This window comes from Colias croceus, chromosome 22 (genome assembly GCF_905220415.1).
Source record: "Colias croceus chromosome 22, ilColCroc2.1".
Classification (NCBI taxonomy): Eukaryota; Metazoa; Arthropoda; class Insecta; order Lepidoptera; family Pieridae; genus Colias; species Colias croceus.
Window position 1 is genome coordinate 2,110,086 of NC_059558.1, and position 22,048 is coordinate 2,132,133.

Below are 22,048 nucleotides of genomic sequence, written 5' to 3' on the forward strand. Positions count from 1 at the left end.
TTCATATACTTTGGGACGACCGGAGTGAAATCAGGCAAAGGACAGCATCTCGTGTTCTCTAGGGCACTGCCAGGATCAGGAAAATTCCTGATAAGGAAATTTTTTCAACCCGACGGCATCGAACCTGGGACCTCTCGATCTGCAATCAACATGTTAACCACTTCACTATCGGAGCAGTCACTTGCGATTGAAATAATGAAGAATATTGCAAAAATTGTACAAATTTCAACAGATTTTCGTTCATATGCCAGTTTGTTTGTATGATGTAATCTTGATAATAACTGAAACAATATTAAAATTCGTTGACTATAGATAAATATTAAGTATTTTTGTGTGTCCTCCATGACAGAGATTAATTTATTTGATTATGATGTAATGACGTGAAATAACATTATTTTTGGAAGCCTGAAGATGGTCAGCTAGTATAAAAAAAGACGAGAGGTTGGATGTTCTGTCTGGTAAATGTTCATTACTCGATTAGGCCTTAGGATTAATTACTGAAAAGATTTTTATGAAACTAGTTTATGTTGATTGTTGTATCTTAAACATAAGAATAATTCGATACTGTTTATTTCTTCTGATTTATAGATACTAGGTAGTTGAATTGTGAGATTTGGTAAAGATTGGCTTTTTAATGCCTCAGCCCCCGGAATCACAGACACAATAGAAAATCTATTGTGTCTATTCCCGATCGGGCCGCTCGGTGGTCAATATGGGGTTAAATAGAATTTCATGATGAGTTTGTAAAGTTGGAGAATATTTTTGTTAAGTTTATCTATTTATCTATACTAATATTATAAACCTGTAGAGTTTGTTTGTTTAACTACAAACGTACTGAAAGAACAAACACATGTTATGTTTAGTTCCATTTAATTGTTTGGTATTAATCTGGCATTTTTCAAACAAACGGCATCGAATCTGGGACCTCTCGATCTGCACTATCGGAGCAGTCAATTGCGATTGAAATAATGAAGAATATTGCAAAAATTGTACAAATTTCAACAGATTCTCGTTCATATGCCAGTTTGTTTGTATGATGTAATCTTGATAATAACTGAAACAATATTAAAAACTCGTTGACTATAGATAAATATAAAGTATTTTTGTGTGTCCTCCATGACAAATATTTGATTATGATGTAATGACGTGAAATAACATTATTTTTGGAAGCCTGAAGATGGTCAGCTTGTATAAAAAAGACGAAAGTTTGGATGTTCTGGTAAATGTTTAGGCCAAAATTACTGAAAAGATTTTGATGAAACTAGTCTGTGTAGTAGCCTAAAGTCTAAACATCAGAATAATATGAAACCTGTTTATTTCTTCTGATTAGATACTAGTTGAATTGTGATATTTGGCAAAGATTGCACTTTAAACAGAATTTCATGATGAGATTCTAAAGTTAGAGAATATTTTTGTTAAGTTTGTCAAAAATCTGTCAACTGTGGTAACGATAAACATTTGCTGCTGAGTTTTTAATGCATTAAAAATAGAGGAGTGTGTGTTTCATAGTGCGGATTTTAAAAACGTATTAAAGTGAACTGTGAAAACTAAGTTAAGTAAAAGAATAAACTTAATGAACTATAATTTTGGCGAAAAAAGTCACATTTTGTTTTCTATTCACAATAATTTTTTTTACAAACTGAAGGTAAACGGAGATAAATTATTATATGATTGAAGTTTCTGTCAGATCAAGTTGTTGACATTTCCGCCTTCCAAAGACAATAGATCGCTGTCGTACTGACGTGCTTCAGTGTTGTCATCACCAAGAAATTACCCAACTATAGGCCAAATTTTACTTTATTTTTATAATTTAAAAATAATTTACTAAATATGGGTCTATTATGTGAGGCATGTAAAAATAGCATAAGTGTCACGCAGAGACGCATAAAATGTACTACATGCGCGCTTGTTTTCCACTCCGAATGCGTTGATTTTGGGAATAATTCTACTTCCATGCGTACACAATGGAAATGTTCTAGTTGCACCGCTGCCTTACGCAAAGGAGGCGACAACAGTAATATAGGTAAACCAGAATCTGATGGCAATTGGGGAAATCAAAATTTTGAGTGTGCAACCCTGGGGAAAATGGACTGAACGATCTTGATACTGCTTATTTTTTATTTTGTCCTCAACATCATTAGTCACATTACATAAGTGAACAATACTGTACTTAATAATGAGATATCCACTTAATATTATGTAGGCACATACTTACATGTATAATATACATATTACTTTTATTTATGTACTACATAATATTATTATTTACACATACCTATATTTGTATATTCATTATCATTATGCCATGTAAAAATATGGATGTAAGGATAATGCAGATCAAAACTAGATAATGCTAATATTTTTTTTTATAAAATAAAATAACAGTAAAAGAAAACTATGTTTATTTTCGTAAGTATTAACAGACAAATAATTATAAAATTGACTTGGACAGCTTGGACTTGACGCATAGCCGTATTGGAAACTCCTGTAATAAGTTTTCATAAAATTATATTGTAATCAACAAACAATATTATAGTTACCTACTTATAATATTTTTAATTTTTAGTATCAAAACGGGTAAGTCCAATTTACCAATAAAATATTCAAAATTGAAAATTGTGATGTGTTTGACCCTTCTTCATCGAATGTTTTTATATACACATTATAAACAACACCTCTTGCTTGTGATCGCAGCGGCTTTTGCGACATCTTCGAAGATTTTTTAGACAAAATCCTAAAAATTATTCAACAATTGCAAAGAAGAAAATAATTTGACAACCATTATGATAGTTGTCAAATAAAATTGCCATATGAAAATCTTATATTTCTTAAATATAAATATGCCATCAGATTCTGGTAGACCTATACACCAGTCCGCGGCGGTATCAAGAATACAGTTCATCAACAGCAAAGCCAACCATCTTCGGATGTCAGTGGACAAAGTTCGAAAGCTACACCGGAGTTCAATCCTCCATCTACCACCAATGCAGCCCTAACGACACCCGAATTATTAAGCTATTTTGAACAATTGCTCGATGAAAAATTGAAAAAGATAAAAGAAGATTTTCTAGATGAAATAAAAAATTGCTTATTAAAAAAAATCAAGAATGAACTTACGGAAATCTCTACAGAAGTTAAAACAATTAAGGAATCTTACGATATGCTTCAATCTGAACATTTAGATCTCCAACAAAATTTTGAAAAGTTAGAAGCTGTAGTTCTAGACAAAAATAATCAATTGGATGAGTTACGTTATCTCATGAACAAACAGCAACAGTGGTCGCGGCAATGGAATTTGGAAATAATTGGTCTACCCGACAAAATAAACGAAGATCCTAAACAAATAATTACTGAAATTGCGAAATATGCGGGTATTATATTATGCAACGATCAAATTGAATTTGCTCACAGAGTCCAGCCTTTTAAAAATATACCAGGGCGTCCCAAACCGTTAGTTGTTAAACTGAAGGACCGCCTATACAAAGATAAAATTCTTTCTGGTATACGTAAGAATAAAGGTATAAATACTAACAATATTGGTGTGGAAGGTCCCACTACTAAGTTTTTCGTCTTTGAACACCTTACTCCTGAGAACAAGGTCCTCTTGAAACAAACTAAGGATCTGGCTGCTCAAAACTCTTATAAATTTGTATGGGTTCGAAATTGTAACATTTTTTTAAGAAAATCAGAAGAATCTCCAGCTCTGTGTATAAACTCAAAGCGGGATCTACAAAAAATTGTATAATTAAGCCTATTATATTATTAATTAATTTATCAACTATTAGTCTTGCTGCTGATAAAATGTTCACTTTTAAGTTTATAATTGTACCCGTAGAATTTGTTAATATCTCCCATACATCTTCATACAAACACAACATTCACAGTCACATATTATTTCGAGCATATAATTCGCCACAATCACTAAGAGTACACACTTTTTTCAATACAAATAAAACACATAAATTAACAAAACCACTAATAGCCGAATTAAATAACATGTTTTTAGTGTCAGACATTAATTATTTTAGTTCCTATTTTAAGTATAGTAATGGCTAATAAAATTAATTTCTTCTATCAGAACGTAAGAGGACTTAAAACTAAAACACATGAATTTTATAATAATATTCTTTTGAACAATTTTGATATCATTTTAATCACGGAAACATGGTTAGCGGAAGGTATTTTTGATAGGGAGTTGTGTGATGATCGCTACGATATAATTAGAAATGACCGAGACTGTACTACCTCAACAAAAAAACGAGGCGGAGGTGTAATGATTTGCTGTAACAAGATCCTTCAAGCTCAAGTTATGACTGATTGGAGACCCAAGGCCGTAGAGTGTCTATGGGTAAGTATACCTTCAACAACTGTCCTATCACACAATAATCGAGGTCTCCATATCTGTGTAGCTTATATACCTCCAGATAAAAATCAGGCCCGAACCCTTCAAACGTTTACTGCATCAGTATCTAAATTACTCATTGATTTTCCAAACGATAATTTCTTAATCTTTGGTGACTTTAATTTACCAAATGTTAAATGGTCCCCAGTTAATGTTATGCAGTTAAAAAAAGGATCTATTGAAATGCAGACTGCTGCTTCTGACTTCTTGGACATGTGTAGTATTTCCGGCCTAGATCAGTACAACTTTATAACAAACGACAAGAATAACATACTCGATTTAATTTTTTCTAACTTTAGAATAGATGTCAGTAAAGCATCGGGACCTTTGGTACCTGAAGATACATATCACCCTGCTTTGGAAATAGATATTTCTGAACTAAGTATCAAATACATAAAGAAATCAAGGATAGTCCGTTACAATTTTTACCGTGCTAATTATTCAGACGTTAATGATTTTCTCTCAAAAATTAACTGGCCATCCATTTTAATAGGTGATCATATCGATGATGTAGTCGATGTGTTTTACAGGAAACTCAATGAGTGTTTTGACACACACGTTCCAAAAACGTATATAACTGTGAAAAACTTTCCCCGATGGTACAATAAAGCATTAATACATATAATAAAAGATAAATTAAAACTTCACAAAAGATGGAAAAAATACAAAAATCCCCTTGACTACGATGAATTTAGTCTACTTCGTTCGAGACAAAAGATCCTACAGGAAAAATGTTTTTCACTCTACCTTGATCGAATGCAATCGTATATTCAGAAAGATCCGACTTGTTTTTGGTCGTACATAAAATCTATAAAGACGGGCTCAAAAGGATATCCTAAAAGTATGATTTATAAAAATAAAATTTTTTGTACCGAAACAGACATATGCACTGAATTTAACAAACACTTTCATAGCACTTTTGCTGAACCCGCTACGTCATATGAAGAATTCAACCTTCCAATTTCGTGTCCGAATAATGAACTTATCTCTAATATTTCATTCAAAATTTCTGAGGTTAAACGTGTTTTAAAATCACTTAAAGGGAAAAAGGGTGCAGGTAGCGATGAAATACCACCAATTTTTCTAAAACAGTGCTCTGACACTTTAGCGTTACCCTTATCCATTATATTTTCGATGTCAGTAAACCATTTTGGTGAGTTTCCTTCGAAATGGAAGGAAGCTCTTATTGTCCCTATATACAAATCGGGTCCTAAAAACCATATTATCAATTATAGGCCGATTTCTATATTAAACTCACTCAGTAAAGTTTTTGAAAAACTTATACATCTTCGAATAAGTCCTTTAATATATAAATTCATTCCTCCAGAACAGCACGGCTTTATAAAGGGACGCTCTACCGTAACAAACTTATCTATACTTACAAACTATACATTGCAACAATTGGATGGGGGTAAACAAGTGGATGTGATCTACACGGACTTCGAAAAAGCATTCGATCGTGTAGATCACATCATACTTCTTAAAAAACTATATGCTATCGGTATACGAGGTGATCTATATCGCTGGATCTGTTCTTATATCAGTAAAAGAATGCAGGCTGTAGTGATTGGAGGGGCAAAAAGTAACTTCGTAAATATCATATCTGGAGTTCCGCAGGGCTCAATACTTGGACCTCTTTTATATAACGCTTATCTGTTTGATATTTTCAGCTGTTTTATCCACTCTAAATATCTAATGTATGCGGATGATAAAAAAATCTATCTTGCTGTTGAATCTATTAATGATTGTAAAAATATTCAAAGCGACCTTACTAATTTAGAAGCCTATTATAGAAAAAATAGAATTACTGTCAATATTAAAAAATGTCAAAAAATATCAATTACTAGAAAAAAGGCACCCATTTCATTCACTTATACATTAAATGATGATCCAATAAAAGAAGTCAACTGGGTAAAAGATCTTGGTGTAATTATTGATCAAAAATTAAGTATGACACAGCATATGGACGTAGTCGTGAATAAGGCGCTTAAACAACTTGGGTTTATTAAACGCACTTGTAAAATTTTCAAAAATATTAGTTGTATCAAAGTTTTGTATTCTACATATGTCAGGAGTATACTCGACTATGCCTCAAATATTTGGTCTCCATATTATGCTAAACACGTAAACAGATTAGAATCTATCCAAAAAAGGTTTTTAAGGTTTTTGTGTTTTAAAGCTAGACACTGCTTCAACACATATACGGATGTTTGCTTATACTTTAAATTAGAACCATTACAACTTAGACGTATTAAAAGTGACTTATTGTTTCTTCATGCTTTATGCAACGGAAGAATTGATTCTTCGGAACTCCTAGAACTGGTTTATTTCAATACCCCTCAGTTTAGAACTCGTCACACATCATTATTTTATACTCCTAACTCTAGTAGTAATTACGCAAAGAATCGAATTATGTGTAGAATTTCTCATATATACAATAAAGACTATAAAGAACTAGATATTTTCCTTTTATCAAAGCAAAGATTTATAAAAGAAATTAACAAAATTCACATACAATTCGGCTTTAGTACTAACACGCAAGTCCAGACAACCACACATTCACATCACACTAACACTCACACACACATACACACACTCACACAAAGGGAGATTTCAGATTTAACTGTTTAATTATTTAATAACCTTTCCTACTGTATTATATAATTCACCATAACATGGAAAACACTCCTTCCTGATATGTCATTTAAAAAATAACTCATTTATCTAGCTGTAAGTATCTTGTTTTGTAATCTTAATTGGCTCATAGTTCTGTATCAATATATTATGAAATGTTATTTACTGTAATGCTGTATGATTACGAAGAAATAAATAAATAAATAAAATAAAAAGTTTATTTATCTATACTAATATTATAAACCTGAAGAGTTTGTTTGTTTGAATAATAATAAGCTAATCTCAGGAACTACGGGTCCGATTTGAAAAATTATTTCGGTGTTAGATAGCCCATTTATCGAGGAAGGCTATAAGACTACATATCATCACGCTAAGACCAACAGGAGCGGAGTACTCCGGGAAAAACCGCGGAGCACAGCTAGTTCAAAATAAAATAGATTTGTATGGATACAATAAAATTAGCCTACCTAGTGTTTTGAGCGTCTCCTTCGTATAACCAACAGTCCTAGGTTCTATTCTCTAAAAAGAGAGTTTTCACGGACACATAAGACCAATTTCCGGCTTCGCCCGCTTTGTCAGAAACCTAATAAATTATATACTAAAACCTTCCTCTTGAATCACTCTATCTATTATAAAAACCGTATCAAAATCCGTCGCGTAGTTTTAAAGATTTAAGCATACAAAGGGACATAGGGATAGAGAATGCGACTTTGTTTTATATTATGTAGTGATAATATAATTGGATTCACGAGTTATTTAATTGTCGTATTATTACAATTATCCAATTAATAAGTAATAAAATTATAATTATAATTGACCCGAGTTATTTTAGACATGATAAAACACACATTTATTAGTTAGATCCACAAGAAAACAATACGAATAAACACAATTATCACATACAATTTACTACCTTAATTAAAGATAAAATATGTATTTAATTTTTGGTTTTGCTACTGTATCATTGTGTAAATATCCACTAATTACTTATTATGTATAAATGAGAGAATGTGTCTTGTTATTTCAAGTATTACTATATATTATGTGGGAGTGACTGTTATGTTAATTAAAGTTTATTAAAATATTAAATTAAATTGTTAAGTGCAAAGTGAAATAAGGAAACAAAGATGGGGAGACAGCACCAGTATCTAACTACGTTAGCAAGTATGTTGAAAGCTTTTTAATTATTTTAATGAAAATTTGACAGAATACAGTCTTAAATTATATATTTTAGAATATATAAATTACTTACCATAATTATTAAAGAAAGAAAGAAATTGAATGAATATTCATTGCGAAAATGCAATTAAAATAATAAACTATAATAAAAAAAACATAATCTCTTATATTATAATAGCTCTTTCGCTTTTCAATTTTCATGAAAAATATTTTTTTTAGAGTATATTTTCGGCAATTATGCAAAAATATATACTTAAAAAAAATAAAAGATAAAAATTATCTAGGAAGGTATTTTACAATTTAGGTAGGTATTTTACTTTAGAGAAGGTGAAACTAACTATTGTTCGATAGTTTTCTTATTATTTAGTACTTTTATCTTGGAGAAAAGTATATCAAGATGTGAATTTAGTTTTTAAAGCTTTTTTTAATAACAGCCGGAAAGTTACGATAAGCACCAAAATATATTTTATAATATGCATGACTCTATAATTATTAGCCTCCTAGGTACAGTGGTTAACGCATGAGCGTAGAACCGAGGGGTCCTGGGTTCGATTCCCGGTGGAGACGACGAAAAAATATGTCTCGGTCTGGCAGGACAGAAGGCTGATCACCTACTTGTCCCTAAAGAAAATCGATCAGTGAAATAGATGTATCGCATAATGTATCTGCCCCTTACCCCACTAGGGGATATGGGACTTCATTTTGATATGACTCTATAATAATTATCCCCATTATATTAATTACTTACCTACCAAATAACACAATCATGGTCCAATATTTCTATTAAAAAAATCTATAGATTTTTAAAATTTTGTTAATAGTCAGAGAGCCAGTTAACGTTCTCTGTTACATATCTACTATTTTTTTTAAACCATTTATTGAACAGCAAAACTATTGATTATGTAGTTGTGTTTATTTAATAACAATATGTTTAATGTTAATTTTCATTGTAAATAATTATAGAACATTAATGCCACAGCTGATATCTAAGAGATTTATGACTAGTATAAGTAATTATGATATGATTTATTATTACTTATAAAATTTATTATTAATAGTAACTAGAACAATAGCATTGTTTATAGTATGTATAATATTATGTAAACTGAAATTAAAAATAGCTACTACCTACATAATATATTTTGTATAATACTTTGCATATTTTTTTATGTTTCATTTTATTTTAATATCACATATTACTATAATATGTATTATGTATAATATAGTTGACCCACACTCACTTTGTAGAGAAAGAAATACCTACCACGTTTTTTTTTTTATTTTTAACTGTTAATACTAACTCTTGTTTTAATTATATAAAGTATTTTTTTGTCTCATTAGTTATTTTATTTTAGAATATTAATAAATCACGATTGGTTATTGTATTTTACTGAAAAGTCACGATAACATTTTTTTTTACAGAAGTGCGAAAATTATTAAAGTTAACAGTTTTTCATTGAGACGTTTTTGTAATTTCTGAACTACAATAACAGATGACCTTTAAATTGCCATGAAATTTCGCATTATTGAAATAAGACAGTAAACACAATTTTACGTTTATCCCTGAACAAATGAAGAAAAGTAAATACCCTCCCTGGTTTACGTCCGCCCTAATTCACGTTATCAAAGATAAGGAAAAAATGAGACTCAAGTATAAGAAATATAAAAATCCCCGCGATTTGTTAGAATTTAGTATATTACGTGAACGTTCCCATAAATTAATTGCACAGTGTCATCAAAATTATAAGTTAAAGATCGAAAATGCAATCTCGAAGGATAGTAAAGCTTTCTGGAAGTTTATAAATAGTAAACGGAACAATCCGACATCTTCCATACCTTCTGTTGTGTGCCTAAATGACAAAATCGCGACTAACGGCCCTGATATAGCTAATCTTTTTGCATTGCATTTTTCTTCTATATATTCTGAACCCTTATCAAATATTTGTGTTCAGAATAGAGAAGCCGCTTGGGATTCTTGTGTAAAGGTTATTGTATCAAAAAAAGAGGTTCTTCTCAAGTTGAAACAACTTGATATAAATAAGGGTGCTGGTCCAGATCAAATTCCTCCTGTATTTCTTAAACGCGCCGCTGTCGCAATTGCCTCCCCTCTCGCTATAATTATTAATGAGTCACTTAAACAAGGTATATTTCCTGAATATTGGAAAACCTCTATAATTGTGCCCGTACACAAGAAAGGCGACCTAGGTGCAGTCAGTAATTACAGGCCCATAACTATCTTATCTTCTTTATCAAAGGTGTTTGAATCGTTGATTTGTCCAGTTTTGACTCGATATTTAGATAAATTTATAACTCCACATCAACATGGCTTTAGGAAGGGTCACTCAGTGCAAACTAACCTTGTTAAGTTTTTGTCTGACCTGACGCATGTGATGGACATCGGTAACCAAATGGACGTAGTCTACACAGACTTCAGTAGCGCATTTGACAAGGTGGATCATCTGACTTTAATCACAAAATTAAAAAACTATGGTATATCGGGTCCTATTTTACAATGGATTGCATCTTACTTGTATAAAAGGAATCAAGAAGTTGTTGTAAAAGGTTTCAGATCTAAAGTGTTTACTGCTACATCTGGTGTTCCCCAGGGATCTCATCTGGGTCCACTTCTGTTCGTTGCTTACATCAATGACATCTGTGACTCTATCAAACACTGCAGTTATGCACTTTTCGCTGATGACCTAAAAATTTACAAAACTGTAAACAGCTTGGCGGATGTAGCTGCTATCCAGAATGATTTAGACAATATAGGTCAGTGGTGTAAAAATAATAATATGATAATTAACTCTAATAAGTGTTCATTCATTCGATTTACAAGGAAAAAAGTACCATTTAATTCGACTTACAGTATCGACAATGTTCCTCTTCTTCACCAGCATGAAATTGTCGACCTGGGTGTAACTTTGGATAGTAAACTCAAACTTACATCTCATCTTGATATAATAATTAAGAAAGCTGCAAGGATGACTGGGTTTATTAAAAGAAATGCTATATCCTTTAAAGCATCAACAAAAATTGCCTTATATAATGCACTCGTACGGAGTCACCTCGAGTTTGCATGTGTTGTGTGGAATCCCCATCACGCCGTGCACTCGCAGCGCATAGAATCCATACAGCGATCGTTCACTAGGCATTTGGCTTTTACCTCCCCAGGTATCTCACATCGTTGTCCGTATGCTGAGCGCTTACATTACTTCAAAATAATGACGTTAAGAGATCGCCGTAAATTACACGACTTGGTATTTCTTTTTAACTGTGTAAATGGTTTAACTACCTGTGAGGATATTGTTTCTGGTATCACTTTTCGAATCCCGTCTAATTTACCCAGAAAACCGATTAGTAATCTCTTTGATTTACCAGTGAGCCGAACTAATTTAGTACGTCAAGCACCATTGCCTCGAATGTGTGCAGCATATAACCAATTTGTCACTTCTATACCGGACCTTGATATATTCTTTGGATCTCTTGCACAATACAAACATAAAATTATTAATTGCTTGATTAATAATAATTTGTAAAACGATTAATAATAATTTTATAAATACTTAATTATAGATAACACTAATAAAAAATAAATATTTATATTGTAATGTAATTAATTATCTGTTATGTTCATAAATAATTCTATTTAATTTATAAATGCTTTTAATTTATTTTGCTACACCTTTTATTGATAAGTACATAATATTAATTAATTAATAATGTTAATTATATCAATGTCAAATGTATTTATTGTTGGTGTGCCTAATTAAAATAAATAAATAAAAAAAAAAAAAAAAAAAAACAAGCTGTGCTCCGCGGTTTTTCCGCAGTGTTCCGCTCCTGTTGGTCTTAGCGAGATAATATATAGCCTACATCCTGCCTCGATAAATGGGCTATCTAACACCGAAAGAATTTTTCAAATTGGAGTAGTTCCCGAGATTAGCGTGTTCAAACAAACTCTTCAGCTTTATAATATTATTATTAAGTATAGATATACATTATACAATATACATATTATAATTACTATTACCACAGACTAATAATAATATACTACGTATACAACTATTACATAACTATAAAATATTGAATAAAAATAACACAATGTATAACTGAACCCTACCCTTTCTCCTGATATAGGTTTAACATGTTTTGGCTCTATTATAGGAGGATTTGCCTAATTGAGAAAAAAATCACTTCAGTACTGTAAGTATAGTTACTGTGATCATCTTTTAAATCTTCGATAGTATTGTAATGTTTGTTATTTTATAACTAACTGTTTCCCGCAGCTTCGCCTGCGTGGAAAAGATAAATAAACATAATACAAATTTTCATCCCCTATTTTATCCCCTTGGATTCTACCCGAATTGATCAAAATCCTTTCTTAGGGGACGCCTCCGTCCTAACATCTACCTGCATGCCAAATTTCAGCCCGATACGTCCAGTGGTTTAGGCTGTGCGTTGATAGATCACTATATCAGTCACCTTTGAGTTTTAAATAGTTAATACCCGTTTGACATTATCACACGATGACGTAAAAATTAAGTCCTCGTCAAATTTGTCTTTACATTGTTTTATTTAGATAATTTATAATACTAAGAAAATATAAATAAAAACGACCTTCACAGCGTTCAAATACTTATGGTAATTATAGAATTTTCCTCGCCAAAATTGTTGACAGAAATTCGTTATTATTTGTGCTAATTTAACTTTTAATAATAATTATCCCAAATATTTATTCATTCAACTCGTGATTTCTTTGTACTTAGTGCTTTTAGTCTCAGTTCGGTTTAATTATTATTTTTGTATAATATTCATTCGTAATTTGTCTTGGTTTGAATTTTAATTGTTTCAATCTATAAAAGCAACTCATTTTAGTGCAAACATTCGTACAATATATGTGTATAATAAAACACACACAATAAGAAAACACAAAATTGAGGAAGAGGAAAGAAAGTCAGATTTTAAGAATTAGACATTACTGGATTCCCGCCCGCGGCTTCACCCGCGTTTTCAAAGAAAAACCCGCATACACATAGTTCCCGTTCCCGTGTGATTTCCGGAATAAAACCTATCCTATGTGTTAATCCAAGTTACCCTCTATATGTGTGCTAAATTTCATTGTAATCGGTTCAATAGTATTTGCGTGCAAGAGTAACAAACACACACACACACATGCTCATAAACTTTCGCATTTATAATATTAGTAGGATGTTTGCTGAGAACTTCGTAATGTCTGTGCATTGCAGGTGTCTTCGGCTATTTCATATCCGGGATCGTCTGCGTCTGGCCCTCATACACACTATCGTACTACACCAGTCAGAACATAACATTACTATCAGCCCCCATGACGAGTATGGAGGCGTCGCTACTGGGCAGTCTGCCAGCGCTAGGCGCATTGGTGGGAACAGCATGTGCTGGTATGGTGATCGACGGGTTGGGCAGGAAGAAAGGTGGTCTGGTGATCGCCATGCCGTATCTGGTGAGTTTTACAAGGAGCTAGCTCTCCGCCCGCGTTTTCAGAGAAAAACCCGCATAATTTCGGTTCTTGTGGGATTTTTGGGATAAAACCTATCCTATGTATTAAGCCAAGATACCTTCTATATGTGTGCTTAATTTCATTGTATTCGGTTCAGTAGTATTTGCGTACAAGAGTGACAAACATACACATCCATCCTCACAAACTTTCGCATTTATAATATGACTAGCGATCCGCCCCGGCTTCGCCCGTGGTATATGTTTATGTTTTCTTTCCATAAGACCCATCCTTGTACTTCAAGGAATATTACAAAAAAATAATTATCGAAATCGGTCCACCCGTTCACGCGTGATGCGGGATGCCGTGACCAAGGGAAATAGGGATTCATTTTTATATATGTATAGAGATTATAGGTGTTCCAGTAGGTAACCTCTGTTATAGTCGCTATGGGTGACGCAATTTGTGTACCATCAGGCAATGCGTCTGCTTATTTACCTTCTCATACCATAAAAAATAATTAAAAGAAAGTCTTAAAGAAACAGCAATAATCATAAATCAAACAGGTTTATTTTCACGTGGGTATTGTGTAAATCCCTATTCTTACTTATCAAATTGTAAATATGAGATACTATGGAAAACAATCAAGAATACAATTTCATTTTTAGGTTTCTTGATAATAATAATAAATAAATATTTTTTCAGGACATTTTTCACACACGACACGATCTGACCCCACACTTAGCTTTTCGCTCGTGTTTTGGAAACCAAATGGATGATAAACATACATAATGAATAATATTAAATAAATACTTATATAGATAATTAACACCCAGACACAGCAAACATGATGTTAATCACACAAATATCTGCCCTGGGTGAGAATCGAACCTACGACCTTCGAAGGCAACTAAACCAATCGGTCAGTCAATTTTTCAAAAACATTAACAAATCAGCATAATGTATCCACAGAATTCACTCTTGTCCCTAAAATAAATAAGTATAATTTGAAAAGAAGAAAATCTCTATTAATTGTAAACACGACAATGTTTCAAATGTATTTAATGTTTCAGTTATCATTTCTCATGATAGACATGACATCATCAACTGTCGTGATACTTGTTGCGCGATTTGTTAGTGGCTTCTCAGTAGGAGCCAGTTCTGTTCATGCGCCTATCTTTATATCAGAAATCGCTGAAGAATCCATTAGAGGCGCTCTGGGATCAGGTAAAATGATTATTATATTCTGCTATAGAAGAAGTCTATAAAAAGCATTTGTCCAACTACCATTAAAACTCCGAATTAAATTCGCTGCAGTGCTTATTAATAATGTCATCTGACGAAACTAAAAATATACAGCGCTACATGGAACACTAGAATGGATACATGCTTTATATTAAGCACCATAAAGTTTTGCCTTGTTATTCTTGTTATCTCGTATCTATAAACTACAAGTGATAACTGCGTTAAAAACAACCGACTTCAAACTTGCACTTGCAAAACTACTGGGCCTATCCGAATAAAATTTTTATGGGACCAATTCGACACCATCCCGCATCGAACAAAATAAGAATCACGTAAATCGGTTCAGAAACCTCGGAGTAATTGGTGTACATACATAAAAAAAAAACATACCGGCCGAATTGATAACCTCCTCCTTTTTTTGAAGTCGGTTAAAAATAAATTCATGGTATTATTGTATTGTCACCGCTCCTTGAAGCATGCAAAGTTTGAATTAAATCTGTCCGTTTAAAGTGGCTCAAAATCGAGTCATAAGTTACCATCATACAGGTGAAGCCAATATAAGCGTGTTATTTTTATTTCTCTTCTAAATCTTTTATTGATTCTTTTAATTTAAAATCTTTGTTTTCAGCACCCATTGCATCATACTGTACAGGTACTATGGTTTCATACATCATGGGTTGGGTGTTAACATACAGATACACAATTTGGTCGTGTGTTGCTATCTGTGTGGTTTATATTGGTCTGCTCATGTCAGTTAAAGAAAGCCCAGTATTTTTGATGCGGAAGAATAGAGAAGATGTGAGTATATCTGTAACGGATTATTTTGAGTGTTACTTTAAGTAAACTGTATATTTGTAGATAATTCAATTAAGAAATTATTACTTGTATGGTACGTTTATGTTTTGCTCAATTACAAACACAAAAGTGAACAGAAGTTGATGTTTGATACAATTTCGACAAAACTGCTGATTTCATGTGGTAAAATTTCATTTTCAAACCCAAACATTTATTTATTAAAAAATTAGACTAATTATAAAAGCACTTTTGAATCGTCATAAAACATTACCATTTACCACCGATTCGGAAAGCAGTATCTACGGAGAAGAACCGGCAAGAAACTCCATTTTGTATTTGATACCACGTGTCTTAGAATCGTAATATTTTTATGGTTTGTAAGATATTAAATCAACCTTACAAACCAGTCAATAAATAATATATTATTACTATAATGCTTATTCATCTCAATACATTTATACTAGTCTAATAATGCTTTTCATTTACTTTATAGGAAGCACGTCAATCAATAGCCCACTATAGAGGTGAAGAACCAGACTCAAAAGTTGTGATGGAAGAACTTTCCAGACTGAAACAACGTTTATTACCCGCAGTGGAACTTGTACCTATTAATGGTAACTTCATTTTTCAGAGAAGTTTTAAATGTTTCTATAAATAAACGCCTTAAAAATAAAAGAGAAGGCCAAACTTGTGATACTTAGTTCCACTATATTATTATCTTTTAGTAAATGTTCAAAAGTTGTTTTTATTTTTGAAGGGAACGGGATTCTCGTTTCCAACATGGCAAAGTTATGAAAGTTCGAATTTTTATAGGTAACTAGCGGTCCGCCCCGGCTTCGCCCGTGGTACATGTTTACGTTTTCTCTCCATAAGAACCATCCTCGTACTTCAAGGAATATAATAAAAAAAGAATTATCGAAATCGGTTCAGCCGTTCTCGAGATATGCGCTTACCAACACATTTTGCGATTCATTTTAATATTATAGAGATAAAATTCTGATGTATAAGATTTCAATTCTAAATTGGCAGTTCCTATTTTTAATGTTAGGTCAAGCCCTAGGGTCAAGCCATAATATATAAATTAGATCTAGAGACAATAATAGGATGATTGAAGATTAATTGAAATTTATTTTCAGAAAGTGAAGTAGAAAAAGCTGAGAAAGAAAACTTGAATGCTGACAACGATGATTCAGCCGAACACAAGAGAATGCCTTCGTATAAAATGCTATGTTAGTATCTTATTTAGCAAAAAAAATCGATACATATATATAAACTAGCTTTCCGCCCGCGGCTTCGCCCGCGTTTTCAAAGGAAAACCCGCATAGTTCTCGTTCCCGAGGGATTTCCGGGATAAAACCTATCCTATCTCTCAAGTTGGATCGAACTACACATGGTGTGCGAATTTTATTATAATCGGTTAAGTGGTTTAGGAGTCCATTGAGGACAAACATTGTGACACGAGATTTATATATATTAAGAAGATGAAATAAAAACGGATCTATAGAGTTAAATTTTGTTGGAATCTTCTCCTTTCGCTTTGATTGGAATATTAACAACTTAAACTTACTTAAATTGTTACGTAAAGCCGGGACCAGCAATTAGTAAAAACATGTAAAATTAAAATTATGATGAAATTTTTTTTAGGGGTGTCACCTTCTTCGCGACGAGCATTTATTACTGTAGGATCAGTAATATCTTTACAGGTAAGTTTGAATGTAACTAATCGATTAACATGTCTATAAGAAACGTTAATTATTATATTATTATCTTGTAATGTTTTCACATTACGTTTCTTAAAACCTATATTTTTAATTTCCTTAACCTTTGGAACGAAGTTTCTCATCGCGCTTTGTGAAAGGGGGCTAGATGGAAAATTCTTACGAAAAGTTATCACGACACTAATTTTTGTTAGAGTCGTTAGCCGTGCCGCGTGCGGCGTGCGCGTGGTTCTCTGTCTGTCTCTCTCTAACTTGACACTTCGTTCCATCCGGACGTCTCTTGATATCGCTCAAGTTTTTTTTCTTTTTATCTAAGTTTTTTAACTAATATCAAATTATTTAATAAAAAACTCAGTATTTTAATATTTGTATATTGATGGTCTTCATCACACTCACTTTTCCTTCTTTCTATTTTCCTCACGATTTACTTACATCTACGTACATATCCTGTACAGTGTAAGCATATTTTCCCATTTCTTTTTCTAGCTATTACTAACTACTACTTACTAAAACCCTTCAAAATGTTAGTATAGTTTCCTATTCCTGTTTCTGGCTCCTACTAACTAACAACTTTTGTAAATATAGTTACCTATTTCATTTTTCTGGCTCCTACTTACTAACAACTTTTGTAATGTACTTTTTCTGGATACTACTTACTAACACCCTTTATAGTGTGAGTATAGTTGTCTATTCCTTTTTCTGGCTACTACTTACTAACACCCTTTATGGTGTTATTAAAGCTTCCTATTTCTGACCAGGTCACGATGGGCATAGTACCAGTGCAAGTCTACGCCAAGGACATCTTCACGAAAGCTGCTCCAAGTCTCTCCTCACATATGTGTTCTGTCATGTTCGCATGTGTTTTAATGGCTGGGAGCTTGAGCTGTGCGCTGTTCTCTGATAGGTTCGGCAGAAAGGTAAGATTTGGAAATGTTATGTATGGTTGTTAGCTTAGGATAATGAATGTTATAAATTTTGTACATAGTATTAGTGTGTTTCTTTCTTTCTTTCTAATGGTGTGATTCACTGAGTTATGAATGATATTTATAGTTGACTAGCTTCATTTTTTTCTACGTATTTTTCCGGGATAAAAAGTATCCTATTTTATGCCCAGGATAATAAGGTATAATTATACCAAGTTTCATCGAAATCGAACCGTTAGTTTTCACGTGATGCCTGAACATACAGACAGACAGACAGACAGACAGACAAAAATTTTTTTAATCACATATTTGGGTTTGGTATCGATCCAGTAACACCCCTGCTATTTATTTTTTCAATATTTTCAATGTACAGAAATTCTACAGATTTATTATATGTAACAAATACAAAATTTAACACAAATTAAAAAGCATCGTTTTAGTCTAACGAAATAAGAAAAAGATACGATTTATAAAATCTACACTGAACAACGTGAGTTCTATCGTTTATAATTTTTCTATACCAGCCGCTGCTCCTCTCATCTGCTATTGGTGTATGCCTCTGCCTCCTCAGCATGGGCTTCCTGATGCAGACCAATATAGCCCCTCCGTGGGTGAGCGCAGTGCTCATTTTGGTATACTGCTTCGCTTTCGCCCTTGGAGCTGGTAGCATACCGTATTTGCTGATGGGAGAAGTTTTTATATCTGAGGTAGTTATGTTATAGTTACTGTGACTTTTGAAGGTTTGGTAATTAAACTTGATGTGTACTCAATTGGCTTTTAATTGAAAATAATTGTTAATTATGTGTTAATTTCAAAGAAATTAATTTAAAAAAAAATATTATATTACTAGCTGTGCCCTATGGTTTTACCCGCAGTGCTCCACTCCTGTTGGTCTTAGCGTGATGATATATAGCCTATAGTCTTCCTCGATGAATCGGCTATCTAACACCGAAAGAATTTTTCAAATCGAAAAAGAAGTTCCTGAGAAATCTCAGGAACTTCTTTTTGAGGGTTCAAACAAACAAACTCTTCAGCTTTATAATATTATTAAGTATAGATTTCAAAGAAAGGAATTCTGAAAAAAATATCGTTTGACTGACCATCATTTACTTTTCACTAAAGCCTAATCACTCACGTTATAATCTCTTACAGGTGCAAAGTATAGCCTCCATGGTCCTCATGGAGTGGGTCTGGGTACTCAACTTCGGGATCCTGGCGGTCTTCCCCTTCATGGTGGAGAACTTCGGAGTCCACGGCTCCTTCTACTGCTTTGCTGTATTCGCTGTTGTGGACTTTGTCGTTGCTCTCATCATGGTGCCTGAAACAAAGGGCTTGACGAAAGAACAGATACAGGAGGCATTTCTGGGGAAACAGAAATAAATGTTTTGGAACATTTTGTGCTTTTATTTTGAGTGTTACAAGCTTTAATGTAATATATTGTTGTTTTTATTTAATGATATTTTTATTGATCCCTGTTTTTAACCGACTTCAAAAGAAGGAGGAGGTTATAGATATTATTGAAACTATTAAACTATTCGATTGTAACATTCGTACTTTCAACTAAAACAATAATTTTAATAAAACCAATTTCCTATAGAAGTAGCAAAAATTTAATGAATACCCTGTAAATCTCATCAATTATAAGCTCTAGTATTGAGATTGTTAGACGCCTTACGACAATAATAGCAATTATGTTCCGATGGCCAAAAATATTACTAGGAGTAACATTAAAATAAACAAAATATGATTTTTTTATCCTACTATAACACAATTCAAACAGCATTATGAAGATTAATATGTCACGAGATTTAATAAAATTCAAATAGTATTTTCTAGGGTTTGATTTTACGCGAGTATTATACATTTAGAAATTAAAGACTTTTTAACGGATTTTAAACGCGATTTATTTTCTGAATTCTATTCCCTGATTTAGAATAAATCGCGTTTAAAACCCGTTAAAAAGTCTTTAATTTCTAAAATTCAAATAATACAAAAGATACGATGAAGCAAGGATTTAATTAGTTTAGAGTGTGATACATTAATTTTAAACATTTTAGGAAATCTCAATTGAAATAAATTTTTACCTTCTCCGGGCGACGTCTGATACTATGATGATCCGCAATCGATTATATTTATATAAATTTTCAAATTTCCATAAGCATTTTATTGCTAAGAATAATATAATTCGGCCATATATAATAATAATCATTCCCATTCATTCATTATTTAAAATTTCGGAAAAAATATCGCACAAAACAAAATTCACCGTGTAATTTCTCACAAAATACTAAACTACCTCAATACTAAGTGGAATTTAACAAATATGTATAATAAACTAGCTGTGCCGCGCGGTTTCACCCGCGTGGCTCCGCTTCTGTTGGTCTTAGCGTGATAATATATAGCCTATATTATCGTAGATAATGTAGCTTTCGAATGGTAAAAGAATTTTTAAAATCGGTCCAGTGGTTTATGAGCCTATTCATTACAATCAAACAAACAAAGTTTTCCTCTTTATAATATTAATGTAGATTATCAAGATACGATACCTTTACTAACGTCCACATAATTTTACCAACCTGCCTTTCTCTTTAAACTTCGCAAATACACGTAAAATCATATATAAACCGCCTTTGTTCAAAAGTAAACCGTGCTCAGAATATCGGTCAATGCATTGGCTTGAGTATACATTTAAGCTTTGAGTTATCTTCTTATAAATCCGCAATTCACACCAAAATTAGTCACATAGTGATAATACCGAATTTATATCGCTATACCTAATGGCCATACTCTCGTCATAGATCAGTCTAAAAAATTTATTTGATTAAAAAAAATTGGATTGAACGAACATTTTAATCGAGTTTCGAGTTCGAGTGATCTTTCAGATACACGCCTAGTGATAGAAGATAGTAAGATACAATATTTAATAGTAAATTCCTTCTACAGGGATATACATGAAATAGATTCAGATCTTTTTTAGAAAATATAATTATGCTCGTGGATATTATTGTTCGCTAGACCCAATAAATTGCATGTACATTCAAATAAGTTATCACACAATCACTACAAAATTGCAGACAATACTTTTCCTACAGCGTAAATAGAATGAGCATTCTCCGCCTAAATTAAATGCATACATGAACATCGTCGTAAGTACATTACATATTTAAGCTATACAAACTACATAGTAGTAGTAATACAGTAACCCAAACAACAAAATTGAAACTATTGACTCCGAAGTCCGATCCGATCATGTAGCAACTCCCAACTCCCAACTACCAAATACCAATACAAACGTGGTTCAATACAGATTATAGTTAACCGAGATAGCAGCTGTTCAAACTATTCAGTTAAGTTAACCGGAGCGCTAACTTGTTGACGGTTTGGTTAAATTCAATTAAACTAAACCAAACTAATTGTGGGAGCTTTGGTTAGGCGGTTTCAGACGTGCTGCGGTTGATACGTAGTTTATTAAATATAAACTTTATGCTACTACAATATTATAAAACGCGAAAGTTTGTATAAGGATGGATGAATGTTTGTTATTTTTTCACGAAAAAACAACTGTACCGATTACAGTGAGATTTTGTATATAGGTAGTTGAAGACCTAGAATAAGACTACTTTTTATCCCGGAAATCCCACAGTAACAAGAACTATGCGTGTTTTTCTTTGAAGATGCG

The 22,048-nt window shown here is 32.5% G+C and overlaps 1 protein-coding gene across 1 annotated transcript; it reads left to right on the top strand.

Moving 5' to 3' along the window:
• Positions 1-8,033: 8,033 nt before the first annotated feature.
• On the top strand, positions 8,034-19,823 carry LOC123701721 (facilitated trehalose transporter Tret1-2 homolog). Its single transcript, XM_045649229.1, has 10 exons — positions 8,034-8,200; positions 13,462-13,694; positions 14,762-14,915; positions 15,562-15,731; positions 16,222-16,342; positions 16,865-16,957; positions 17,373-17,431; positions 18,205-18,363; positions 18,894-19,076; positions 19,522-19,823. The coding sequence occupies exons 1-10, from the start codon at positions 8,164-8,166 to the stop codon at positions 19,747-19,749; spliced, it is 1,437 nt and encodes a 478-aa protein (XP_045505185.1). The 5' UTR covers positions 8,034-8,163; the 3' UTR covers positions 19,750-19,823.
• The last annotated feature ends 2,225 nt before the right edge of the window (positions 19,824-22,048 follow it).

Coding starts and splice junctions, on each gene's coding strand:
- LOC123701721 (XM_045649229.1), top strand. CDS start 8,164: ATGGGGAGACAGCACCAGTATCTAACTACGTTAGCAA. Junction 15,732..16,221: donor TGCGGAAGAATAGAGAAGAT/GTGAGTATATCT, acceptor TTTACTTTATAG/GAAGCACGTCAATCAATAGC. Junction 17,432..18,204: donor GATCAGTAATATCTTTACAG/GTAAGTTTGAAT, acceptor ATTTCTGACCAG/GTCACGATGGGCATAGTACC.